At 44.2% G+C, this 27,503-nt stretch overlaps 1 protein-coding gene across 1 annotated transcript in view; it reads right to left on the bottom strand.

Annotated features, from left to right (window-relative positions):
- Window positions 1–2,885: 2,885 nt before the first annotated feature.
- The window catches only part of gnai2b (guanine nucleotide binding protein (G protein), alpha inhibiting activity polypeptide 2b), a 69,251-nt gene continuing 44,633 nt past the window's right edge, over window positions 2,886–27,503 (bottom strand). The window contains exons 2-9 of the mRNA XM_018756666.2: window positions 22,283–22,325; window positions 20,139–20,280; window positions 14,823–14,983; window positions 10,227–10,355; window positions 6,314–6,443; window positions 5,670–5,823; window positions 4,377–4,584; window positions 2,886–3,788 (exon numbers count right to left, since the gene is read on the bottom strand). Of these exons, the coding sequence (XP_018612182.1) occupies window positions 4,394–4,584; window positions 5,670–5,823; window positions 6,314–6,443; window positions 10,227–10,355; window positions 14,823–14,983; window positions 20,139–20,280; window positions 22,283–22,325 (950 nt within the window). The 3' untranslated portion in view covers window positions 2,886–3,788; window positions 4,377–4,393. The remainder of the gene's footprint in view (window positions 3,789–4,376; window positions 4,585–5,669; window positions 5,824–6,313; window positions 6,444–10,226; window positions 10,356–14,822; window positions 14,984–20,138; window positions 20,281–22,282; window positions 22,326–27,503) is intronic.

Genomic DNA, 27,503 nt, shown 5'->3' with positions numbered 1-27,503 from the left:
CACCCAACTTTTCCTCTGAGAACAATCAAACATGATTCTTGTTCTTAGAGAGCAACTCTTTATAGCAGGAGATTGTGTCGAGTACAACTCTCTTCACTGAAGAACTATGCTGCCATCCTGGATCATTCTCAAAGAACGCTTCCATTGTTTCCTCCACTGTTCTGAGACCTTCCATCAAAATACTTGCTCTCAGGTTTCTTTCAGTCAAGGTTTCTATGTTATTATTGTTGTTGGCAGCATGATGAAGGTGATTTTCTTCCGAAATGTTGGAGGTCCTCATTTGTTACAGTGCTGCTATATGACTGATGTAGCTCTGCCAATTCACTGACATCAGCATCATCCAGTCATTTAACATCATTTTAAACTGCTCTCCGGTCCTCCTGAAAGTCCACAAAGACATTACACACATCTGGCCATATAATTCCTCCACATACTCTTTATGCAGAGAGAAGGACATTTCCCCCCAGACAGCAGCAATGTCATCAACGGCTTTCATGGTATTGTACTTTTCCCAAAATTCCAGAACAGATTGCTCATATTGTTCTTCTGCTGCATCATATATCTGTTTCAGGATGTGAAGATACTTTGCCCTGAAGGAGAACATGGCTCCATGACTCCCTGACACACTAGCTGTAGAAGAGCCCATGCATGTGATGGGATGTACGACATGCTGACACGCTGTTGAGGTTCTCTAGATGTCCTGGGATATCTTCAAGTAATAACAGTGCTTTGGGCTCCAGGTTGCTTTTTTCTGCTGTAATGTTTCACTGACAGACAAATATGAAGCAAAGCTTTGCTGCAGGATGCCAGCTGTGGCACAGGCCCTCTTGTTTGCTTCTCAAACTACAGGAAGATGCTCTTTGGAAAACGCAGACATCGCATGGGGTGTTTCAGTATGGTAGACAACCATGGGTTTCAGTGTGAACTCCCCTAAACCCAGGTGTGCAAATCTCAGCTCTGGAGCTGAATGTGTTCAATGGCATCCTTTTCCAAAAGAGGCCCATTTCATCTACAACAAATACAGGCTGTGGAGGGTAATTTCCAACTCCACGATAGTTTCCAGCATGACAAGAAACTCAGAGTCTGAATGCTGCTTGGGAATCACATCTTCAACAACCGGGATGTCACTGAAGTTGCTGCGGTGCTTTAAGCCTTGGAGCCACGTATTTCCTCGCCACGAATCTCTCACTCACCACCCCTATGCCTGCTTCCAACGTAATGTGGTTGAAAACTCTCTTGGCTTTCTCCAAAAGGACAGGCATGCTTAGGGAATGTCCTGTTGGATCTGTTCTCATATCCACTTGGTTTAGCCTCAGCCTTTTTTCACCATGGTTGTAACTGGCCCGTTCTTCTTCGAAGCCATCATTTTGTCAGCAGTTTTGGGGCAGCCTTTTATTTTATGAGCTTTTTTAAAATTGAAACATGCCCGAGTAAGCCATTTGTTCAATCTCATGAGATCTCAACCTGACGCTCGCCAGCTTCCCTCCGGCATACTTCTTGCACTTTTCCATCCTGGAAACTGTCCTCACACGCTCTAGGCAACGTCGCTGCCTATGCAGCATCTGAAGGTTGTACGCAGCAATGCGCAAAAAGGAAGCGCCGCAAACCTGGAGACAAGAGAGGGTTGCGATTGCTTAACGGCCTAAAACTCAGCCCTCTCATCAGATGAGCAAACCAAATCCACAGCAGTTGCAGTGGACAACACATATGACTTTTTAAAAAGATATTTTCATTTTAAAATTAAAAAAAAACCAAAGTTATTAAAATCAAACGCAGAGGTGACACTTTTAGCACACTGTACAAATATACAGAAAATGCCAGTGTTGTTGGGCGCTTGCTTGGGATTCCTGCAGAAAATCTCTGCATGGACCATACACTGGGCATTATGCTTTCGCGGTAGTTTAGTAGGTTACCTGTTAATACTCTGTAAATTGTCGAGTGGTGGGTGGACAGAAAAGCATATAGCCGGTTCACCATGTAAACGTTAGGGGATATGGTACAGAAAGCAATCACAGCATGTGTCGTAAACACGTTAATAAAATACACCCACCCTGACCTTGTTTACGACAAGCACCTGACGAAAACGGAAATGCCGGAATGCGAGGTCAGTGCCGCAAAGCAGCAGCCGTGTGATGCACACACGGAAGGCGAGTGCACCCCAGGGTGGCGCGATGGACCGGTGGCGCTGGCGTTTCCCATGACAGCTGCGAGCTCTGCTTTCAGGAGAGTCTCTTTAAACTTAAAGTGAAACATTCTGGAGCAAAGAAAACACTACGGTGATCAAGCTGTAGATACTTCATGCCTTTTAAAGTCCTACTCTGACATCAGGCCATTGCAGGGTAGCCACATGTCACACACTACTGCAATTTTAGTGTCATCAGTTCACCTGACCTGTATGTCTTTGGACTGTGGGAGAAAACCAGAGCACCCAGGAGAAACCCACATACACACAGGGAGAACATGTAAAGTCCACACAACTCCACACAAACCGGGCTGGATTCGAACCTACGGCCGAAAAACTGAGGCTCTGAGACAGCAGTGCTACCCACTGCACCGCCATACCACCCTTGCAGCTAAATATGTTTCGTAAAATTAGTATTAGTTCCAGTAAATACTTGATTTACTGAGGAACTAAATCAGCAACAGAATGTACTAAAATTTCCCACTGGGCTATTATTTAAAGTTTAACCACAATAAACGGCATTATTTTGATCATTATCACCCTAATCTCGCAGTACTCTAACATAGCTTCGAGGCAGTTTTAAATTCAAGTCAATACTGTGGAGAAAATAACCTTACTGGTGAGCTTCTGTAGTGTTTGAAGGTCAAGACTATTAAATAAAAATAAAAAAAAAAAATAAAAAAAAACTCAGCGGAGACCTAGGGAGACACAGATCTAGTGACAGCTTTATTTAAATTAGATTATCTTTTTTTACCAAAAGACCACTCTCTTTGTTAGATTGTGTCTAGTTCTTACTATTTCAGCTTGCTTTTTATTCATGTGAAGAAAAGAGCAGAAAAAAGTAGACAAAAAGTGAAATAAGTCAACTCTACTGATAAAGCAAATCTAAGTCAGATGTAAACGGAAGTCAAGGCACAAAACATACTGCTGTTAAACTGAACAATACATGAAACTGAACGATAAAAGGGCAATGTTAGATACAATTACATTTTAAATATTTGTTAAAATTTATTTTCCCTGGTGTGAAGCTTTTTGTAGTTTTTAAGGAATGTTACACTGTGCAGATTTACAGAGCTAATACAGTCAGCTATCATCAGACATGCAGTACAATATGCAGTTCAGCTAACAATCTGATTTCGTGTAAACATCATAAAGCACTTTCCTTTCAATCAGTTTTCTTTATCTATGCCCACAGTTCTCTTAAAAAATAAATTTTATGTAATTTAAAGGTTCATAAAATTCCATCTTAAAATTAAATTCAATGCATTTATATAAAAAAAGTTATTTTGCCTCTAATTAAAACAAAGGAACAAAAAGGAAGTCTAAACTGTTGAGTTGTGGTTCTAGGCAAAAAAAAAAAAAAAAAAAGATCAATAATAAAATAAGAAATCCCCATTGAAATTAAATATCCAACATATAAAAAAGACATCACAAGAAGGGAAAAATGACAATTGGGAAATCAGCGATTGTTGAGAGTTGACACAGGTTCTCAGTCTGTTTTCCTTCTTAAAAACCAGATGAGCATAGGAATCGCTGTTGGCCAGTGCAGTCTGTCACGGTGTATAAACTCTCCACCATTCTTGCCATTGAAGCTCTTCAAATAACCCTGGAAGAGACATACAGTATCCAGTAAGAGCACATTATTTTTTGGTAACAGATGTGCTTATTAAAAAACCACAGAATCCAAATTAAAGCATGCAAGCATAAATACCAAACACTTATTGGGCTGTGGTAGCGGTGGGATTATTTTCACCAATGCATCGCGCAAAGAATGACGAACAGCTGAACTCCGAATACTTTGTAGTGTTAACATAGTCAACATACCACAGGTTGAGTAGACCTTTATTAAATGAAATAGCTGCTTATGGGCTTTTCCATAATGGTGACAAGCATTTTATTTTCCATTATTACAAGTCCAAACTTTTTTTTTTTCTTAGTCCAGTTGTGGGCAGTGGTTATTCAAAGGAGAAATAATGGGAGGGCGATGACAAGCATTGCAGAAATGGACTTGAACCATTATTATTAAACAGTATTGTTATTAAATTGTGTATTAATTTCTGTAGCTTTATCCAACTCAGTGTTGTTCATAAATGTGATTACCTGGCTAAGATGTAGCAGAAAGGTAAAACAGAAGTATACAAATATAAGCATGTCAAAGTACTTTTTTATTTTGAGTATAGACTCAGTTCAGCACCTTAGTCTCTTCCCATTCTAGAAGAGGCCACAATCCTTCAGGTTGTTCTTGATGATCACATCGGTGACGGCGTCGAAAACGAACTGTACGTTTTTGGTGTCGGTGGCGCAGGTAAAGTGGGTGTAGATCTCCTTGGTGTCCTTCTTTTTATTCAGGTCTTCGAACTTGGTCTGGATGTAGCTGGCTGCCTCATCATATTTGTTGGCCCCTGGAACGTGAATCCAGAGACGGCATTAGAGGGCTTTTTGACAACATAAGGACTGATACAGGCATTGAAATAAACCCACATTCCAGTTTCCCACTCAGGAAAAAACCAAATACCAGTAATACTTGAACTTAAGACCAGATCAGTATTTAAATGACTAAGGGCTTATTGCCAAGCAGTTTCTTTTGAGGCACGGTTTACTGACATCTCCATAAACCGCTACTGATTTAAATGTATGCAAGTAGCAATGTTTATATTAAGGTTTGCTGGTCTGCATACACAGTACAGTATTTTGGGAAAGATGTTCCATTTTGGCTGCGAACCTATGTGCTCGACCTTACCCTGAGTATAAGCAGCTACTCAAGCCAATCTAAAACAGTGTCGTGCAGTCATCGGTCGTACTACTCAACACTGATGTACAATAACAAATATCACATACAGACACCCCCATAGACTTCAGGGTACACTCAAGATAAATAAGGAGGACAGGAAGAAAATGGAGAAAAAAAAAGACAGATCCTACCATTTGTAGCCATACATACTGTGTCAGCTTTATGTCCCAAGTTGTTTGTTTCACATTTTGTTTATCACATTTAAGTGTCATTTTTTGTTTCTAGCTCCGATGTGGTGGAATGCTCCCCCTCTCATTCAGAACTGTGCAAACTCTCTCTACATTTCAGAAGGGTCTTAAAAATCACCTCTTTCAGTTTCACTTTTCCCCTGATCTCTGAAATATTTACATGTTTATCATGCACTTAATTCTGCGTTTACGATTGTAGAATATCGGACAAACCTGAAAATCATGAATGTGCCTCCCTTTCTGTTTTGTTAGAACAACCAGTATACTATGGCGCGATGTGACAAATTAACTGTACTTTAGAACCTTGTGTCTGCGTCCAAATCTCTCCTCTTGTGGATGTCATGCACTCATTGTATTTTTCTCGGAGATGTACGTCACTTTGGAGAAAAGCATCCGCTAATTGAATAAATGTAAATGTGTGGCAAGATGTTTACGCTTTAAATGAAATAGTGGCTACAGCGAGAAGGTGCCGAACTCTTTCCTGGGAGTGTCTTCATTCCTCCAATACCTGAGTACTCCGGGAAGCAGATGGTCAGAGGGCTCCGGGTGATCTTCTCTTCAAAGAGGTCCTTCTTGTTGAGGAAGAGGATGATGGATGTCTCAGTGAACCACTTGTTGTTGCAGATGCTGTCGAACAGCTTCATGCTCTCATGCATGCGATTCTGGGGCAGAAGTGAAGGGCCATTAAAATGTCATTCCAAATTTGACCACAAAGGAGCGCTACCTCTTCACAATTAACACAACCACAGAAATATCCCATTACACTATGTTTAACAGTTTTTGCTAACATCTTTCAATACCTCAATGAAAAATTATCATTACTAAACAATGTGTGTATATTCGCAAAGGAAGAGTGTTTAATTGAGGCTGAAACAGCATTACACTTGAAAGAGGCGAACCAGGCTGCAGAAATGATGCCAGAGTCAAATATTAATATTTCCACATCAATAATTAAGCCAAACAAACCCAGGGTGAACCAACCGAGGTTACGGATAGCTTACTGAGGGAAATGTGCAAAGTGCGCATTGCAACGAAAGCACAAGGAACTGCAATTTACTAAATAAATAGTGGAAAACGGTGCGGAGATCCTTCACGCCGAGATGTGCGCGTGACTACTTGGAGAATGGAGCGAACAAGTGCAGCGATAATCACCATCTCCTCGTCCTCAGCCAGGACCAGGTCGTAAGCGCTCAGGGCCACGCAGAAGATGATGGCTGTGACGCCTTCGAAGCAGTGGATCCACTTCTTTCTCTCAGACCGTTGGCCACCGACGTCAAACATCCTGTGGGAAAGGGGATCACAGCGAGGGTGAGGGAAAGTCCAGCTTTCTCAAAACAGACACCAAGCAGAGGTCAGGGTTAGGGCAGCTGCCTGGGACTCAGAGGAGCAACGTTTGAATCCCACCTCCTGCTGCAGTAGTCTTGACCAAGGTACAAACCCTACGGTTGACACCAAAAGTTACCCAATAAATGCAAGTCGCATTGGAGAAACGTGCCATTTAATGAATAAATATGGTAGCGTAGGTCTTGTTTTCTAAAAATTTCAAACATTTTGAAGAATTTCCATTGTCGTGTAATTATTTCTGTACGGTTGGTGTAGCAGATATGAAAACTGCTGAAAGGCAGTTATCCAGCCTCATTGGCAGGGAAAAAAATATGCCAGGGAGAAACATTAAAAGGGCAGAAGAGGCTATAAATCCACCACAGTGCAGCAAAACACTGTCATACTGGGCCTGCCCGGACTGACAGAAAGTAAAGCCCAAAGAGACGCTCCAAGGAGATTCTCTGCTAATGAGATCCGAAGACAGGCAGGCGCACTGGGAAAACGGTGCACTGCGAGGAGCAGGCGGTCGGGGGATATCGGTTTCTTCATTCTGACACAGCCAAATCCGAGTGGAAATTACCAGAGAGAAGAGGTGAGGACAAAATGAGACGGCCAGACGAAAACAGAGGCGGAAAGAAAGATTAAGGAAGAGCCACGATCAATCAACACTTTTAGAATTTCATAAGGGCGCCCTGAGAGTAAAGCAGTAAAAATAAATCTATTACGGATGCTCGGCTGTGGCAGAAAAGCAGAGAGCCACCGCACTTCCAGGATGCTGGGACTGATCTCTCCATATTGCCAGGACACCAGAGTTCTTCCAAGGAACGCCATACATGACACCTGCTCTATAGTACCATAAGTGGGCCTCTCCACACCTTGGATGAAACCCATCTTCGACAGATGTGACCATACCAGATAAAGATGCTTACTCAAAGCGTACAAATGTTGGAAAGTCCCTGCTGTCACTTGAGCATCACCAACGCACACCCCCCCAAACATCACTGAATTTCAGCTCTACGGAAAGATGAAGAACCCCGAAGGATCTTACTCTAAGGACCATCTCAAAATTTCAGAACAGCAGCATGCCAAAAATACCAGCCTCTCATAGGCCATACACCTGATAATCCCACAGTGCAACATTTGTCTGTTGACCAGAACAAAGCTTCTCCTGGTTTAATGCTTTCGATGCCATTACCAACTGGAGGGCAAAGGTGATGAAAATATCAAGCACCTTTCAGACACTGGCTCTCTGTGTGCAGTATTTATAAACGTTACCTCTCGTGATGTGACGGAAACTGCAGCCTGTGACTGACGTACGCAACGAGGAACTCTGCTTAGGGCCGCTGCTGTATCAGACCTCCCTGATCTACGTGCGGCAGAGCTACACGTCACCCGTGCCGCCCTTCTGCTCCACAGGTGCGTCTCAGAATAGCATCCACTCTGCTAAAAGGTACCGTGAAGGGCTTTTCGGGTCAAGCAGTGTGCCTCCTTCGTGAACGTGTTTGCAACAGCGCTGCGAGTTTGTGGTAGGATCAACAAGCAAAATTCCAAGCATTATTGTGTTACGCTGTTTATTGGCTTTGCTGACGGCAAGCCCTACGCTACGGCACCATCTGCATTGTGGGTACTAGTGACAGCGCTGGCTGACACCAACTCGATTCTCCATGGCTGCTCTCCTACGCCACATTTCCTTCTGGGAAGTGACTAACAATGGCCTTTCCCAGAAAGGTCAGTCTTCACACAGAAAGAGCAGGACCTACTTTACAGGAATCCCAAAGTAGTGACAGTGATATAACAAGCCATTGACTGGTATATCAAATAGTATAACATGCAAATAACTTTGACTTTACTCTGTCATTATGAAGAGTCTACGGATGGCAGGCACACCGGTACATAGAGGTGATGTTTAGCACACAAAGGACCCGGGTTCAAAATCCCACCTCCTGCTGTAGTACCCTTGGGCAAGGTATTTACCCTAAATTGTTCCAGCAAAAATTAACTGCTGTATAAATGAGTAAATCACTGTAACCTTTGCTTCTGTGCTGTATTTACCTGCATCTATATGTATTTGTTTTTTATTTTTATACGGACTCTGTCTCCGTGATGTTATTAGTCCTGATGCCAGTAAAAGAACTAAAAGCAGAACTAAGTACTGCCAGAAACACTAAAGGTGGAATAAAAAAGGGATGAAATAAGAAGGTCTAATGGAGGCGGTTGTGCTATTTCATGTGTGCCAGCTGATCCCTGTCCAGGCCGGCAGGCAAACGGAGTAGTTAAGAGGAGACTTTCAGGGGTCTGGACAGCACATGGGTCTCACCAAGCCTGAGGAGCTCTTTCAGCTGCATTCTTACACCGGTAAAGAGCTCCTGATGAATCAGTGAGTCAACTGACTGCAGTTCCATCCTTTCAATAGCAGCCCTACGCTCGTTTCCACTCCCCTGCCAGACAAATGATTACCGAGTTTGAAAACTGCATTTCCCCGACAGAAAAAAGGTGGATAACAAGAGAAGGAAGAGCAAGACTCTCAGAGCAATGTCAAAGCCCAGGAGCGCGTCCCTGCACCACAGTGCTCTGGAGTCACGGCAAGGACACAGGCCATGGCACGGCTGGTCACTCACAGGGGTCCTGCTGGCACCCTGGTGGCAGCACTGCCTACCTAAAATACAAAACTGACAGAAGAGTCTAAAAAAAGCATTTCTGAAACTAACAACAGGCTGTGAAAGGAAAAGAAGAGACCTGCTACAATAAACCCCCCTCTATTTAACTGTCTTCAGCAAGGTCCCAGTTTACTGCTGGCAGGGAATCACTGTCTCGCTTAAATGATTTAAAACTTCTCATATATACACAGATGTATGGGAATTTAACAGCATACCATACCTCATATTCTACTACATATTTACCACGTAGTACACTTAATGCCAAGTTTTTTTTTTTTTTTTAATTAAAATAACACGGCTGATGTGGTTTTTAAAAATCCTGATAGAAATGCTGTGACACCATGATTACAGCAAATAAACCACAGTATTTCCCTGTCTTTTAAAAGCAAAAATTAACGAATAAAGATTCAGTCACATTAAAGATTCACTGCTTTGTGTTCATATAATATTATATTATATACACACAACTGGGATTAGCAAAGCCTTTCTGAGCACCCCAGCTGACCATGGCCATTCTGTGCACTGACCCTTGCTACAGTACCGGGATCTGAAGAGCGCCAGCTCAAGTCAACGTACTGTTGCAACATCCATTGCAGAATTGCTGCTGGAGGTGCAGAGGGCTCATTTTCCAGAAGAACCCAACAAAGAACTGGAAGTCTACTTCCAACAGTTGATACACTGTCCTAACTAAAAAGTTTGCAGCAGTTCTTATTAATCGCGTTGACTGCTGCCCACCTGCCGTGTCCACACTGGACAAGAGCAGAGCATTAGAACCAGATGTTTATAAGCCACCAAATGTGTGACATCTGAAGTGGATATTTCTTTGAGTAAATCATGTTTTGAAAGAGAAAAGATGAAGATGATTCAAGCTTCTCACACTGCCAATAGTATACATGTCTGCACACACAGAGAAAACAAATAAGGGATAAGATCAGCATCCCACCTCTTACACCATCTCTCTCTCTCTCTCTCTCACACACACACACACACACACACACACACACACACACACACACACACACACACACACACACACACGAGTGAATAATACAGAGATTAAGGAAGAGGATTAGAACCCAACTCACTTGAAGTGCAGGTCCTTGAAGGTGAAGTGCGTCTCCACAATACCAGTGGTCTTAACTCGCGTTCGGAGAACATCCTGCTGCGTGGGTATGTAGTCTGGCCTGGCTATTCTTTCCAGGTCATTCAAGTAGCTGTTGGGGAACACACATTCTCAATAAAGGCACAATTTGGTGGACGTCCAGTTAAATTCGTACCAATATTTTCACAGCAGCCACCAAAAAAAAAAAAAAAAAAAAAAAAGGGAGAAAAAAAATCACAACCAAGCTGATACAGCTGAAACTGTACTGGAGGAACGATGACGCTTGACAGAGAAAGATGATGGTCACATCAAGCTGAAAATCATGAACACGCTTCCCTTTCGCGACGGCCTCTGTCTGAATGCCGTGAAGCCTCTTATCCAGAGAAAACATAAATTTAAAGATCAAGAAATCTGATTGGGGGGATTTTACTTTAAAGCAGTTTTGCCTGAGAGAAGAACTGCTGACAGACGCTGGGGGTTCAAAGGCGGCTTTGAGCGCGTCGCTGCCAGGCGGCACATTGGACTCACTGCTGTCTCTCATTGCGCCATCTGATCAGAAGTGTGTGCAGCTCCATACTTCTACACTCCGTGTTTCCCAGCGTGGAAAGGAAAGGTGTGTGTGTGTGTGTGTGGGCATGACTGTGAGTGGGGGGGTCAAAACTGAAAAGGGGTGAAACACTGGCCATACTGAACACATTATACATCTTAAATACTGAATTAATCACCACAAATAAACACTACAGCTTCACAATGACTTCTAAGAAATATGAAGAGATGCAAGATATACGAACAATAACCTTTGCTGCTCATCTTACAAAGAGTGTTTTTGAGTATCATAAATACATAAGTATAATGTATGAGGCTACTGGAAATCACTATAAGCAAAATAAATATGTAGTTTAAAGGTATTAATGTAGATGAATAATTACACTTTATATCACCGTAAATACCAACACTGTCCCTCGCCATTTAAAGTTAATTCAGCAAACTTAAAGCAAAGCTTGAAGATCAACATATATTTGCTGTCTAAAAATGCACGTGCGTAACAGGGTTTTACATTCGGTTCAAATGGCAACGCTCTGCAGCAAATGCAGAATCGTAAGTCACCTTAGACGAAAAGGTATCGGCTAAAAAAAAACAGCAGCATTTATTGTAAGTGACTTTGGAGAAAGTGTCACTTAATGGATAAATGCAAATGCAAATGCAAATTTAAGGCATTCACTGAACATCATTCGGCCTCTGCAGGTCACAAAATAAGTTATGAGCTCTGAATCCAGAGACAGCGGGACTTTAATAAACATCTGCACATCAGCAATTCTAGTCTGATAAGAACCCCTTTTCATGCCGATATATGCATTCGAGGTGTAGCCAGTTGTTAGTTTCTTAACAAGAAGTGTTTTCCATGAAGACAAGGTCTGCAAGTCATTAAACCTTTAAAAAAAAAAAAAAGTTAGGTCTGGTCATGGGCTTATTTCGAAATTTGCATAGACAGATTAAACAGTGTAAAGGGACAGATAGAGTTATCCAGTGCGGGGAAACTTGTTCTCTGCACGATAAGCCATGACAGTGCTCAGCCACTTAATATGGACGTGTACATAATTTAATAAGATGATGACCTAAATTAGCTAATTACATAATTTGAGAGCTCAGTTGGCACACAGTGAGCTACCCAGAGACACACACAGCAAACTGTGGCACGCTGTCACGCTTCGCTCAAGTCTGTTATTGCTTTCACGTCGATAGACGAAGCCAGTGTTGATTAGAGGCCGGTCTCCCCTGCGAGGCGGTGCGTTAAACTGCAAGGAGTCCATATTTCTCCCTTTCCTGAAATCAAGGCAGCTGTTAGCCGCCGCTGTCTGGGTCTCCAGTGCTACCATTAATCAGAGCTCACCGCGTGTTTCTGCAGGATGCTTAATGGCCACAGAGCAGGAGAAGGTATTACAAAACTTCTGATTAAATTTAATAAAAGAAAAAAGAAAGCACTAGAATCTGTGTTATTTGTGCAGTTGCTTTAACTGGTTGTGGAAGGTCCATCGCTGCTGCTGTATCCGATCTTGTCCTCAGGGAGGATTTCTATTTTATTAAACTAAATCCGGAACATAGAGAGGTGAATCAAGAAGCCATCAACTTCCAGCTTCCGACAGATTTTCTGGTCTAATAACACTGCAGTTGCCGTTGCTAGTGTCCGTTAACATTTGCGAGTTTGCAAACTACACAAGGCATACAGTGTTGTTTTTATCAGTATCATTTATTCATTTAGCGGATGGTCTTCTTTAAAGCACGTTACAATGTAAGTGTTGGGCACAAAATTATTTATTTTACTACATAGTTTCAGAGTAAGCATCTTGCCCAAGGCTACTGCAGACCAGAAGATGGCAGTTGTTAACACTGTGCTTCCCACTGGTGTTCCCTACAAATCGGCAGAAAGGTGTCCTCCCCTATGGACATCTGGCCTCAATCCAAACCCCTCAGAAACAACAATGACCACTTAACCACGTGGTCCATTAGAGCATACAGACCCTTGCTGGCTCTCCCGTTGCCTTGAGCTGAACACTAACACATCCCAGTGCAATATCAACAGTAGTTCGCGCTGAGTAGCACTGCTGCAGGAGTCCATGTGCTTTCATTAGATTACTGCTAATATTTGCCGTTAGCTGGGCTGCAAATACAAAATAAACCAAGTACAATCTGGAAAATCGAGCTAAGACTGATCCTGCCTGCAATTTATTGCTTATTTAATTCCAAGAAGATTTATCATTGCAAACATCAAGTGAAACGTAACAGATGTCGAAAGGGGACTGTGTGGTTAAGTGCTCCACGTCTTTGCATGAGAGACCCTGGGTGGGCTTATTTCTCATAAGCCGGGCAGAGAAACGAAACAGAATTCATTAACACGGAAGTCATTTGAAATGATTAATTCCAAAGTATTAAATCTTGCGGTTTCTGCAAATACTTATTCTCCATCAAATTTAATTAAATTCAATCCATTCCCGTTGCCTGCGAATCTCTCAGAGAAAACGACCTTTGCCTCTTTCCTGCATTCAGACTTCAAAAGTCCTCTCATTATAACTTGATTTGCTGAAATAAGATTTTCAAAAATTCCTGGTGATAAAGGCCCCTGTTAACTCAGGAAGCCATCGCAATCCCAATTAACCCAGCAATTTTATACCACATACTGGCTTGATGAATTGCCAGTGTCACAGAGAGAGAAGGAAAAAAAATGCAGATATTGCTCTATGGCACATTAATAAGAACGGAGAGTATTTCCAATACTTAAAGTTCAGCCAAATGAACACGCCGATGACACAGTAATGCGCGGACGCACAATTAGTCGCATTTAACTCATATTGATGGCCAAACGATGACTGCGAATGAACGGTTGGAAGTGCGGCTCTGGAGAGATGCCAAGGGACAGGGACCCAGCGGGGGGTGAGGCTCTTCCATCTGGCCGACCTCTGCGGAGACGACCCTGCCAGGAGCACAGAAGGGCGATACGTTGCACTGCTCCCGCCCTCCCTGCTGGGTCCGACACCATAACCGCATGTGTGTTTGTGTGCGTGCAAGTGCAGGGGAGAACCAAGGTGACACTGTGTCCACATGCTCCTGTGTGTTTGAGAGTGAAGATGCATTTACGTATACTGCATTCTGAGCCAAGTTTTAATTTTATATTGAATTAGTACAAATTACGTACTTCCTCAGTGTAAAGGAACTGACGTTAAAATAATAGTATCATGAATCTGATTTCCAACTTGTTTTTCCACTGAAAAGGACAAAATCATGTTAGATCAAGATTAATTAACTTCACACATAAGGAATATATATAGCAATAAAGAGAAAAAACAGTTTTCTGCTAACTAATGGGTTTGTTACAGTTTCATTTTTCTTTTGATTAGCATTGGAAAAAAAAATCATGGTATAGCAATTTGGGAGAAGTCAACTGTAGAAATGTGCTGCATCAGCAGCTCTCAGTCCTGGTCCTGACAGCTTCATCGGTTCATTTTTGTTTGCTGACTTCTTAATTAGCCTTAAGTGAGCTGGGTATTTGCTGTAACTTTTTTGTGTTAAATTTTGTCCACGAAACATCTAACAGAAGTAAAGCAAAGTAAACATTAGTCATAAAATGCAGTTTTGATCATCGCAATACAGGACTAAAAGAGTACATAATGATTCGTAGCTTTCTAGCAATTAAATAGTTATGAATGATTAAAATGTTTTTTTTTTTTTTTTTTTTAAAGAAAGGAAGTTTGCACAAATGTGTATCAACTCGTTTACAGCATTTTCACCATTAATTACTAAATTTGGTTCATCCCCCCCGAGAAGTTAGTGAGTCCACATATAAGTTTCAATGAACCTACAGTTTACAAAGCTAACTAATTGAGAGCCCAGCTGGAAATGAAAGCAGTATACAGAGACAATTGCCAGTACAGCGACTGAGAAACACTGCTCTACACCACAGACTTTTTGTCTGATTAATTGATTAGATCTATCCAATTTTGACCCAGCTAATATAGAACAGAGAGACAGGTGACGTCCCCATGGACCGCAGGGTCAACTGCAGGACACCTGCATGAGTACTCACTATGCCGCAGAGTCGTTGAGCTGGTACTCTCTGGAACGCGAGAAGCAGCTCTGCACTCCACTGTCCGCCCACAGGCGGCGGATGGCATTGGACAGGTCATCCGGCATGACGCCTTGCTCCTCGGCAGTTGCAGACAGGGCAAACAACTGGCGGGCGTCATCCTAAAGGTAACCACCATGGAAGGAAGAGTGGATAAAGGGTTAGAGCAGTAGAAAGAGGTCCTTCATACTGGTAGTCATCACAAGGGTCCCAAGCTAAGAGAGGTGGACAAAATCAGTGAACAAGAGGAGTGAATTAAACTGTACACATGCATGAACAGTTTAAGTTACACAAGGAAAAAAAGAGCTTTGGTGAAAAATTCAAAGGTACCTTTTAATTAAAAAGGATATACCGTACCAGTTGAGTTTGCACGTCTTTTGAAACTCAACTTACTTGGGCCAAAAAAAACACAGAAACTTGACATTTCAGGAGTGGAAGTCAGTCTTTTGAAAGGGAGAGTCAAAATATGGCATACGTGTCTAACTGCACTACACAACATATGTGCCCGAGTGTCGTCCAGTATGGAGGGAGCAGTGTCATGGCCTGGAGCTGTTCGTCACAGAGGTGGTGATCTTGACCAAGTTTAAAGTAATGGTATCGTGGCATAGTTCATAGCGTACTTAAGACCTACCTACTGAAGAACAGAGAAGGAAAACTCAAACCTAATGACCTAGATGTAAAATGTTGTCCGTTACGAGCAAAGCTAGTTTCAAGGAAGTGTACTCAAACTTTTGACTGGTATTAAATGCATATTTATATTTATTCATTTAGATGACAAAAAAAATTCTTCCAAGCAATCTACAATGTTAAGGTATGTAGTTATTTACCCATTTATACAGCTGTGTAATAAGTACCTTGCTCAAGGGTACTACAGCAGGAGTATTCGACCCTTGGGTCCAAAGGCAGCAGCTCTGCATCTGTAAATCTATAGTCCAGATCTCTAGCAATATGATCTACATCTGTGAATGTATTATTTGTGAATCTGTGATTAGTGAACTGCTTCTGTATTCTTAAAGTTTCCTTGTTCAGACTGGAAACTTTTGAACTTTACCAACATCTTTATTGTGGAACTGCCTAATCCGATTATAGAACCGAAATAAAAATACTGTAATAAAACAATATGAGAATGCTGACGGCACGTTTGCTTGCCCACCTACTGTTTTCAGAGGAAGTGATACGAATTCACTTGGACAACTGCCTCGGTAAAGTATGATATTTTGTAAGTTTTTTTTTTCTAATTGCGCCCCCCAACTAGAACATACATTGAAAGGCTGAATTAGGGAGGAGTGAGGGGTTATTACACTCGTCGTCATTAAAACAAGGAGAACGCAAGACAAAGCCTGTACAAAGTTTCGGGGGCTTAGCAACCGCCTGAGTCTGTGGCAAGGCTGCAGAATCACATCCGCTAATGAAGGAGAAGCTGCAGGGTCTGATGGAGGCTGAAGATGAAGGGTGTCAAGGAGACACCCCAGTCTGGTTTGCACACCAAAGAGCACAGGGCATGTCCAGACTTCTAATAAGACTTTTAAGGCGATGATTCGCCAGGTCAGCTGCTCCCGCGCTGATAGCCGATGGCTGCAAACTCCAGGGCAGAGCAGCTCCCAGCCTCGGCTGTGCGGACAGGTTCAGTCTCACTCACCCCTCACCCCCTGCACTGAAACCCCTAACCCATGAGACTGGCAGAGGGCTCGGTGGTGGAAAGACAGGTGATGAGGGCTGGCAGAGCAGAGGTGTTGGGCACCACCACGGTCTGACATATGGTTCTGACGGGGAGCCTGGCCGTCGCTCAGTCACGGGGCCTCCGGCCCGGACCCGATTCCTGGCCGGACACAGGCTGCGGCACGTGTGTCTGTTACTGAGCGGCCAGCGGCCCCAGCTCTCGGTCACGCAACCACATTCACCTCTCATTCCACGAGTGAGTCTCTGTATGGATTAACCGCGTGAGTGCACACAAGGTTGGATGGAGAGAGAGCCACAGAAAGGTTAATGATGTCACGGCTCTCTGCATATACTGTGCTGCTTGAAAGTATGTGAACCCAGTAGGGATGTTCATTATTCACGTATAAAAATAAAAAAAATTAAAAAAAAATAAAAATGATTTTGATTTACACACCTTATTCTACTTACCTACTTGGCGTAACCAATGCAACCTGGGGTTCGCTTATTTTTGCACCTGCGCTACTTCCGTGTTTCTGCTACACACATGATTTACTCTAAAACAACATATGGAATTGTTAATTACACACCTATTATGTCAGATGAGATAGACTGCTTCTCATTAAAAAACCATTTTGCGGTGATTTAAGGGACACAAGGGCTTCACGCACTTTCAGGCAGCGCTGGAGACGTGAACAGAAACACCTAATGATATGGAACATATTTACTAAGCAAACACACACACACACACACAGGTATTAATTGCATATGTATATACAAAACGGAATAAAAACGAAGCCACTTGGAGAACTTCATTGTTGCTGAGGTTAATTCCATTTTCACTTTAAATGGGGACCGTTGACGATGTCTGGCAAAATGCCAGAAAGAAATGTGAAGCAGAGATGTACGGAACCTTCAGAACCAAATCTAGAGGTCTAGTAGAAATAACCGACATACGACACCGGGACTACGGGATTTACAAAGGAGACTCAAGGCAGTGGCCCTTTCAAAGGCTGATAAAACATTCAGATGTGCAGATAAAGCCCAAGGTGAGGGCTGAGAGACAGAAAAGGAGTCATGAATAACTGAGGAGCTCTCAGCGTGGAGTCGGCGGCGGCGGCAGATTCATAAAGCTTTCTGCTCCGTGCCCATTTCGCTCGCAGGCTGCTGTACGCCTTGGGCCAATCCCACTTCGCCCAGCTCCGAGACGGCTGACGCGCAGGAAAGTAGGACAGCTTGAAAATGTCAAGAACACATTCTTTTCCAGCTAAACGTTGTTAACTTGTTACTGCTTACGTTTGGAAAACAAACAAATAGCTCTGCAGTGTCTTTTGAGCTTACCAACTTTGTCAGAGGCAAAATAAAAAAAGAAAGGGTGGCACAGTGGCGTAGCAGGGAGTGCTGGTCCCTCACAGGATCTGGGTTCTAGCTTCAGACCTGGGATTGAACCCAGCTCAGTCTGGGTGAACCTTGCATGCCCTCCCATGTTCGTGATGGTTTCTGGTGTCCTCGTACAGTCCGACGATTTGTGTTTTAGGCGAACTGAAAACTTTAAATTGCCTGCAGTGTCTGTATGTGTGAGCGAATGCGTGCATGTACCCCATCTCACATCCTATCCTGATAGAACAGGACCCAGACCAGTGGTTACCGAAAATGTATGGATGGATGGATGGAATATATGAGGAGAATTAAAGATGAAGCGACTTAACGACTTGAGAGCTCCAGGCCACGTAAAGCTGCTGTATTGGCACAATGAGTCAAGGAGCCAGAGCAGAAACACGAAAACTCCTGTTGTGCCTGTAACCAGATGGGCTGGGTCAGCAAAGCAGAAGAGTGGGCTGCAGCACACCACGAAGCCCTGAGCCACACGGCAGGCTGCGTTTGGCCGTGGGCTCCTGCAAATGCGATTTAAAGGCTACGCTTAGCGCCACAGCTCCCTGGAAATGTGCACTCAAAGTGTGCCAAAACACACCTCGTCCAAGGGTTCTGACCCAAAGGGTATGCTGCTTATGAGTATGTGAGCAACCGAGGAATCTGAAAACATTGACAAACTTCAAAGACGCTTTATAGCTGCAATACACCGTTAACATTCAATCTCGTCGGCAGCAAAGCGGCCCGGCCTCTCGTTCAGGCTGGGCACCAATTCAAGGTTCTGCCGAACAAATCTCCGTGAGAAACCCGTCTTACTGGCAGCACAAGAATAAATTAATTCCATTAATCGTGTGCGAGAAGTGTACCTCCTGTCAGCACTGCTTCGTATTATCGCTGTTTGTGCTTTAAAATGAGATATGCTCCTCTGTACTGGCATGCTCACAGAGGCCCTTTCCATTTTCAGCAAACAATCCAAATCACAACCCCTTTCAACCAGTAGAATGGAGAGGCACTAATGCAAGGGAATGAAGGAAATCAGCTGCACGGCTGCTTTGAAACATCTAATGTTTTTTTTTTTTAGGGATGCTGACTGATGTCTGGATGGAACGTGCCAGTTGTGTTCCAGCCTCTTAATGAAGTTTCCTGCAGTGCACTATGGGACTGTCAACAAATTCTTCATCAAAGAGGCAAAGGCCTGTCTACTGAGCCCTTCAGCCTGTAGTGCTGCATTTCGGGAAGTCACCATCGGGCCTCTACGCCCAAGATGACTGGGGACGGCAACAGCAGATTTGGTCTTACCTGAAAACTTATTCAAATGAGCAGTCAAAGTTGGCCATTCTCTGTGTTCTATGAATGACGGCATGTGTTGTTCAACAACTCTTACGCCACTGTCGATAAGTTATAACAGCTAAGATAGGAACAGAATTATGCAAAAAAAAAAAAAAAAAAAAAAAAAAAGAAGCAAATAAAAGAAGCAGGTCTGAACAAAGGCCTGTTGAGCAGTGAGGCCCCACTCGATCCCTTGCGACAAGCCATGTCACGGCCACACCTAGCAAGACAGCTAACTCAACACGGTAAGGCGTCGGTATTGCTATGGAAAAGCAACCGCCCATCTTTTTGGTCCACTTTATGAGGGCCACTTCCTCCCCTCTGGAGTCGCTACACATCGCCACGGTGATGCTTACCTAGCCCAAGGAGGGAATTGACTGGACTAGGTGCATCTATCTTTCGGTTCCCTGTCAGACGGAGTGCTTATTGCACCCGGCGCCAACAGGGCTGCCCCAAAAGAGAAGAGGCCAAGCGTGGTACGCCAAGTTAAGCCCGTCTGTTTTCATGTGAAAGCAGCAGCAAGAAACTAGGTCAAGGAGGAAGAGCAGCTTTGGGCCAATTAATTAAGTTTTGGAAAGCCTGAAAGTTGCTGATCAAATGGATAATAAAGTTACATGCTCATTTTTGGGTCATCTATTACAAAAGGATAAAGGTTTTAAAGGGATATCTTCTAATCCCTACAAAAATACTAATGAAAAGTTATTAAAAGTAATTAAAAAGGAAATTTAATGCTTTCAAACAGGGTTATGCACCCACCATGTGTCTGTAAGGTATTCGAAACCTGAATCTGGCAAATTTAGCATTTTCCCTCCATATGTCGCTACATTTATGCCAGTCAGATGCTTTCTGTTGGTTGGTTTTCCTGTTCCTGATCGAGAAAGCTCTAGGGGTGAATGAGGACCAGGGTCCAACAGGACGTACCGCTCTGGCAGAGTCACTGTAGTCGATCTTCAGGTTACCCATGGCCTTGATGATGGCCATGATGGACTGGATGGTGTTACTGTACACCACAGCTCTATACTGTTTGCACTCATCTTCTGAGTAGCCATCTTCATGGATGATCCTGTGGAAGGAGAGACAGACACATACACACAGAGTCACCTGAATTTCTCAAAGTTCCCAATAAACTGACTAAAGTCACAGCTTTGACTATGGGTGGCCAAAACTCATACCTCAGACACCATCGCCATTTTTTTATGCTATGCTATCTATTTTCACAATTTACATTTTTACACTTTGTCTCCATCAAATAATGGCTGCCCTTTGTGCAACTGGTAACATGTTGAAACAGCACATGAGAAAAGACAGCTCATCCCAACATTGCTGCACAAAAAGAAGAGGGTGAGAAAAAGAAGAGGGTGAACAAAGGTTGGGGCCACGTTGACAGCTTCAGCACTCTGTAGCTTCCGATCCAAATCACTGTGGTCCCTCACAGCCACGGGACACTGGGCCGGTCAACATGGGGAGCCCTGAAGGACTTAGGCACCAAAAAAAATTTTGGAACACCATAGTCTGCAAAATATGCAACTCATTTAGAACCACATCCCTTGTCAATCTATCAAACTATTTTAATTTAATCCAGCCCTCTTTTAAAAAACCTTTAGTATCACGTGTCCAAGAATGCTTCGAAGAATAATTCTTGTAAAAAGGTCTAGCGCGTGGTGCGCGAAGCAGTAAGTGCACAATCTTTCCTTCTTATCAGCCACTTCTGGCAGCCCATTTCTCTCTCTGTCCTCTTAAGAGCAGTCAAGTGTGTCCAAAGGTTGACACTGTGTACGGGGAGCTGGTGGGACCTGACAACAGTGCACAAGCTGTCAAGAGCAGTCCCAGTACTGACAAACAGAGCAGATAGTGGCAGAGCGGTTCCGGCAAGCGCACCAGCCAAAACGCGAGTGCGCACAGGGTCCCCGAGGGCAAGCGGGCCTGGATGTTTGAGATCACGCTTCTCCGAACACGGAGGAGGAAGCTGCCCCATGCAGCGCGCCCCCTAACGCTGTTTGTCGGAACTTTCTGCAGAAATGCGGCCACCGGATGCGTGGGACATTCTGATCTGAAACTGACTGGAATGCAAGGAAGGCAGGCGGGGTCACGGAATGCGGACTGAAGACCCGCATAACCCGACAAGTGACCTGGAGCTCACATGCATGTTCTGCAGTAAGTCAAGAAGTGTCAGGAAATTATTCAGCTAATCTACTCAAATCCAGTTTAAGGAGGTTTCTGCTGTGACCACTGGCAAGTTTCCCCGCATACTAACATCCCTATTTATGTATCAGGAAACAGGCTGTAGGCTGGGACTGAAATGCCCTTTTTAAGCATTTGCCTAAACTGTTATATCATTTCATATCGTAGCAATGAAAACATGCTTTAATGGCCTTCAGTCACAGAGCATCACCGGGACTTTGCTGCTACTGAATTTATACTGCTGAACCGTTATTAAAAGTCTGATTTCCAGTTGTTAAATGTCCTCTAAGCAAGGGGATGGAAAATAAATATAAAAAGAAGTTCCTTACCATTAACCTACATTATTTAAAATTACTTAATGGCAGCTTTCATTCAAAGCAAGTTGCAGAACTGTGTCAATGACGGATCAGTCCTTACACCATCACTTGCACTGCATACTATATTTAGAGATAATAAACGAGCATCGAGCTTCGCTCCAAATAGAGAGAGCTCTTTTGAAGTTGAAAAAAAGAATGAGCTGGTGTGTCCTGCCAGAGAGACATTCCACAGCTGCAGAGAGCAGATAGAGGCATTTGCAGCTGCTGGTCAGAGTGGACAGGCCCCGCAGTGTGGCACGCGCTGGCTGGACGCGCCTGAACTCGGGCTCCCCTAGAGCCACTAACCGGGGTGAAGGCCAGCAGACAGGTAGGTGACTAAATGGTATCGTAGGAAAAAATCTCAACGGTCCTCACTTATTTATTCCCAAGAGTGGCATTAACCAGGGGGGGAAAAAAAATCTCAGTGACTTGAGGATAACTGATGCTCATTTGCGAGCTGGAGCTGTAGTTCCACAGGCAGCAATAAAATGGTAGGCTCAGGACGTTAAAAAGGGCGAGATGACTCACTTCATCTGCTTCACGATAGTGCTCTTCCCCGACTCGCCAGCACCTGAAAGAGAAGGAGAGAGAGACATTGGAAACTGTTACATGTCATATGTGACCAGACAGCCTCCCTCTGTTCGCTGTCCCTCTCCCTCTGTGCCCTTAATCACTCTGACCATCATCATTTTGAGCGGTGTCACACAGCTCCAATTCTCAGGCTCACTTAAGACTCCACTCTTCAACAGAACATGCCAGTTAATCCCCCCATCTGACCCCCCGTTGTCTGTCTGGAGTCTAGATCAGACCCTAAACAGCATGCTGAGCAGTAGGATTGAGGATGAGCGCCTTCGCCAGTCGAGCCCCAATGCAGCCTCATCTTCTGGAACACGCCGGAAGTCTTGTTTCCCCCCTTTGGGCAGTCATGAGTAATCTATCAAAGCATTCGGTACGTTTCGCATGACTAACTCAGCGCCAGCCGCTCAGGCCACGGTGAGTTTACAGCACACTGTAAAATTCTGCTGCTCTGCCTGTAAATGCCAAGGAAGAAATGCAAATGAAACAGTAATGATACAAAATCAGTGCACACTCATCATTCTTGCCATGGATGATGACTGCCCTGTTGCCCAGAGAGCGATGGACACAAGACATCCATACACTTCGAAGCGGACAGAATGATGATTTACCACAGCTGCCGAATCAGTGCCTACAAACACCTCCCTGTAGACCTGAAAGAAACAACTCACTTGAAAAGTGGTCCAGTGGTCTCAGACAAGAGCCCCTCTGTGGTTTGGCCTCCTTCAGACTTTTCCACCCTCCAGTTCCACTGATGGCTGAATTACAGTGTCACCCACATTTACTCATTTTACTGATACTTTTCCCCAAAGCAACTTGCAATGTTAAGATACCTAAGATTATTCACCCATCCTGGGTAATTTTACCGAAGCAATTTAGGTTAAGTACCTTGCCCGAGAGTATTACAGTTGGAGGTGAAATTCAAACCTGCAACCTTGGGATCCAAAGGCAGCAGCTCTAACCACCACACTACAAGGTGTGCCCTTCCACATCCTTGTGTTCAGCCATCGGGTGAGTTAGGCATCACTTCATCTTGGAAGGGCGAAGGTAACGGGAGAACAGAGGACCTTGTCTGGGCTTCCAGATTCTTAATCTGCTGCCTTCACAAGGTCACCGCAGCCTCCTGCAGGAGCAGTATAAATTCTGCATGGTCCAGTGTGTCCTCCTCCTAGGAAAGAGCCAGGAAGGTCTAACAGTCACCGCCAATCTCAAGCCTAGGTGGACCTGCACAGCTTCTAGGGAACACACAAACTGCTGTGCGGTGTTAATCTAACCCACCGTGCCCGTCATCCAGCCCTGCAGACATGCCACGTTTCACATTTCATGAGCGAGGTGTTGACGGCTGCGTTGGGCTCACACAGTGCCTCTCTCCAGAGGAAAGACCTCACGAAAGGAAACACTTTAATGACTAGAGGAACACCGACAGATGTCGACACACACTCCGCTCATTGTATAGCAACGTGCCTTTGTACCCAGATGGTAAAGCAACACAAATCAATTGCATTCGCTTCAGGTTCCAAGTGTATCTGCGTGGTTTTTCCAAAGTAAATGACTGGAATACTGATGAGGCTGCTGAAAGAATCCAGTCAGGTTGAGGAAATGTAGGTCACGCCACCATATCGCAGATTCACATCGCACGGAGGTGTGGCCGCGGACTGAACGCGCCACCATCCGCGTGCTCATTATACCTTACCACAAAGTGCAGGGATACCTTGATTTGTCAAATAAGAGTGAGGCATCTGCAACGGTGTGTTTTTCTACTATTTACTTTGGACTGAAACCACACACAAAAAAAAAAAAAAAAAAAAAAAAAACACGAGTTCCCAGAGAAAACTGTCAAGAGAAAGGACCAATTTACAATTCATAACTGAATAAGAGAAGAAAAAGCATTAGCAAACTCTCTGAGTCCCACATCAAATTGGTTTTATGAGATGTTTTAGCAGTGGCTATGGACTGCGGATGTTTCGGGCTGGCAGGCTGAGTGCCCACAGCATCTGTTTTTCAGTACGCTGTGTTAGTTATTACCAAGTGCTCAGTGCCTCAGTGCAAATGGGCCTCGGGGTCTAATCAGGCACATGTTCGGCTCCATACCACACCTCCTACGACTGCAGCACTGGAGCGCAGAGCAGAAAAAGAGCAACGGACAAGACAGGTAAAGCAGGGGGCAAAAAGTCCCATTTGGATCATAACAGATTAGGATGTTATATTTGTTAATTTAGCAGACTCTCCACCAAAATGATGCCCAAATTATAGCAAACAGATATGCATTCGACGACAGATGAAGAGTTACAGAGACGAACGTGATTGGTAAAGTGCAGGCAGTTTGTCCATTATCGCCGTTTCTGCCAGCGCATGTCACATGAGTCGCTGAAAACAGAATGGACGGGAAACACGAAGGTGATTGTGACAGATGATATAATGTAAGGTTATTGAGCAGTTTGCAGATGAAGAGAGAAATGAGTCTGAGAAATATACCTTTTGAGACACTTGAATGTTGAAAGGGATTCAGCAGTTATGAAGGAGAGGGGGAACTTATGTTCGGCTTGATCTGAAAGCCCCAAGCAGGGGAAGCAGTGGGACAGAGTAAGAGAGAACCTCACGGCACGGTGGCGCTGCTCACTCAGCAAGACACCGCTGAGGAACGATTACAGACTCAAGCGTGGAAACAAAAGTAGGAACAGCCACACAGTCATTAAATGGGATGAATACACAATGAGCATAGAGGCAAGCAGGAAAACAATCAGAATAGACCTGGGGAAGAAAGGAAACCAGCACTCAGTAGGTGGGGCCTAAAGAGATCACTAGTAACTTTTGCATTTCATCCTGACACTGGCTAATGCTGAGAGCATCTTTGGGGAGAAAGAGAAGCCCAGCTCAACAGAACACAACAGCTGACCGCAAAGCAAGGGACAAGTAACAGCTGTGGTGTGACCCCCGGTGAAATGAAAGGCTGCTGGGAGACGCTAAACTCCCCCATATTTTTACAGGAGAAGAACATCATACAATGCGACAGCTTCGCTGCACATCATGCAGAGTATTTAATTACAGGACACCTCAAACCCAGAGTTACTTACGAGGTCTGACATTCTAGCACTTTCTGCAATCTTGCACATTCATTAACGGAGATGTACAGCTGGATTACCACTAATGAAATCACATTTACTTAATGTAACTGAACAGAACGACTCAAGGACTGACTCATGTGGTGCATCAAGTGTGGGTTATGAGTGACACTGTCACTTACCCTATCACCCACTCGGTGACCTTTCCAGGCCTGCTTAGGAACAGAGACAGACTTGGGTAGTCAAGATATAGATACAAGTGATATGGGCAAGGGGGGACACCAGCCTCAACCAGGTTTCCAGAACCAGGAGAAACATCACTGGAACCAGTACCAACAGGTTGCACTAAATGACAATTCCAACTTGTTTATGGAGGCAAATGCAAGCAGACAACTAAGAAGGTCGTCTATTACGTGGACTCATAACTGGCACCTTTGTCCGAGGCGCGTTGCTATAGTAGGCTTGAGCACAAAGCTGCTTGCAGCGATTCCTCTACGGACAGAGCCGGGTAACTGTTTCCGAAGCAATTCAGGATAGGTATCCTGCCGAAGCACGCTACAGTGGGAGGGGAGTTTTTAAACCTTGGTCTTTCAAACACTGCTACCTGCTGTCTACGACTGCCTATCACAGCTCCCATTCCTTCTCTTTGGGCTTCTATCAGCTCCGTTGGTGTCTGATAAAAGAATTGAAATGTGCAGCACGAAGATGCCAGCGTGCCCCTCGGTGCACGGAACAAGCTGGACGCCATACACGATGATGGGAAAACACTGATCGGAAGGTCAAAAAACACACTCCACTATGACTCATCATCAGCAAGGCCTTGACCCACACGGTCCCCCCGTGGACTCACATCATGGACCTCCACTTCCTGCTCGGGGTTCGACATGTCATGGAGCACGTAGCCGCCATCCAAGAATGTCCACGAGTAAGCCGAGAAATGCGAGACAAAGTAATAGCGGTAGCTCGCCTCCCGTCAGGAAAATACTGGCAGAAATAGTAGCACGCTGTTTTTCCACACGGGGGGGTAGCATGAATAGGAACACGACTTCCGCACACAGCTTCTCACAGCTGCCTGCAGAAGACACCACCACCATCGAGTGTCTTTGGCAGCACAAACACCCCAAATCCAATTTCGTTAATCAACTTTTATTTCATGTGAATGGGAGGAACGAGAGAGATGGGTGTGTGGTTAAGGTCTGTGGGTCTATTCATCACTATCGCCTCTATCCAATTACAAAATGAATGCATTGTGCCAACAAGCAAGCTGGGAACTGACCTCAGAAAGCTCACACAGCAGTAAAGGCAGGTAATTAACACACACCCCCCCCCCCCCCCCCCACTCTTGCTCTGTGTCACCTCTTTTTAAATACATATAAAAAATTTCACATTATTACTTTTTGCCCTAGCTGACAGTTTTTTTTATGAGCACCGTGTAATTTTACCGATTTAATCGGCAGAGATTTTCACTGGACAATTCAGGTGAAGTATCTTGCTGAAGTGTTCTGAAGCATCGGTCGCCCTGAGACTCAAACGGCATCGCAAAGAGAACACGTCTGGGTCCGGCACGCTGCCGGCTGCCTAACCCTTAAACAAAACACAATGCAGCCACTGAGCGGGGGAACACTGCAGGATCTGTTGCACCGTACCCTGGATCAAGGCACTGCGCACAGGTGTTGGTCTTTACGAGTGAGTGGATGTTCTCTCTTGCATGCACTACACCTGCATCTCATCTCTCTACCTTCCATCCTATGTGGAGCTGATGATCTCTGTAGGATACGCTCCGTCTCCACCCGATTGCCCCGCAGAGCTGAATCACTGCTGCAGCGAGGCCAGGAACCGCAGCGCAAACTCCCTGTTAAGGACACCTATTCAATTGTCACCAGCCGACTACGAAAAAACTGGCACGCAAACATATGACGACATGGGCTACGATCAAAGCCCTTTGTTGCATTAAAGAATATCTGGGTACGTTTTAATGCATCTGCAACGAAGATATGTCTGAAGGCCTGTGCTGTGTTCTTTAATAATTTGCATAGCTCTGTACTCCCACAGAGTAAAAAAAAAATCAAAACCGTTTACAACTTCGTCAATTTTAACAACGTATTACAGCA

The sequence above is a fragment of the Scleropages formosus genome, chromosome 2, assembly GCF_900964775.1.
Source record: "Scleropages formosus chromosome 2, fSclFor1.1, whole genome shotgun sequence".
Taxonomy (NCBI): domain Eukaryota; kingdom Metazoa; phylum Chordata; class Actinopteri; order Osteoglossiformes; family Osteoglossidae; genus Scleropages; species Scleropages formosus.
The sequence above is the reverse complement of the archived record's forward strand: the minus strand, read 5'-3'. Positions and strand labels throughout refer to the sequence as shown.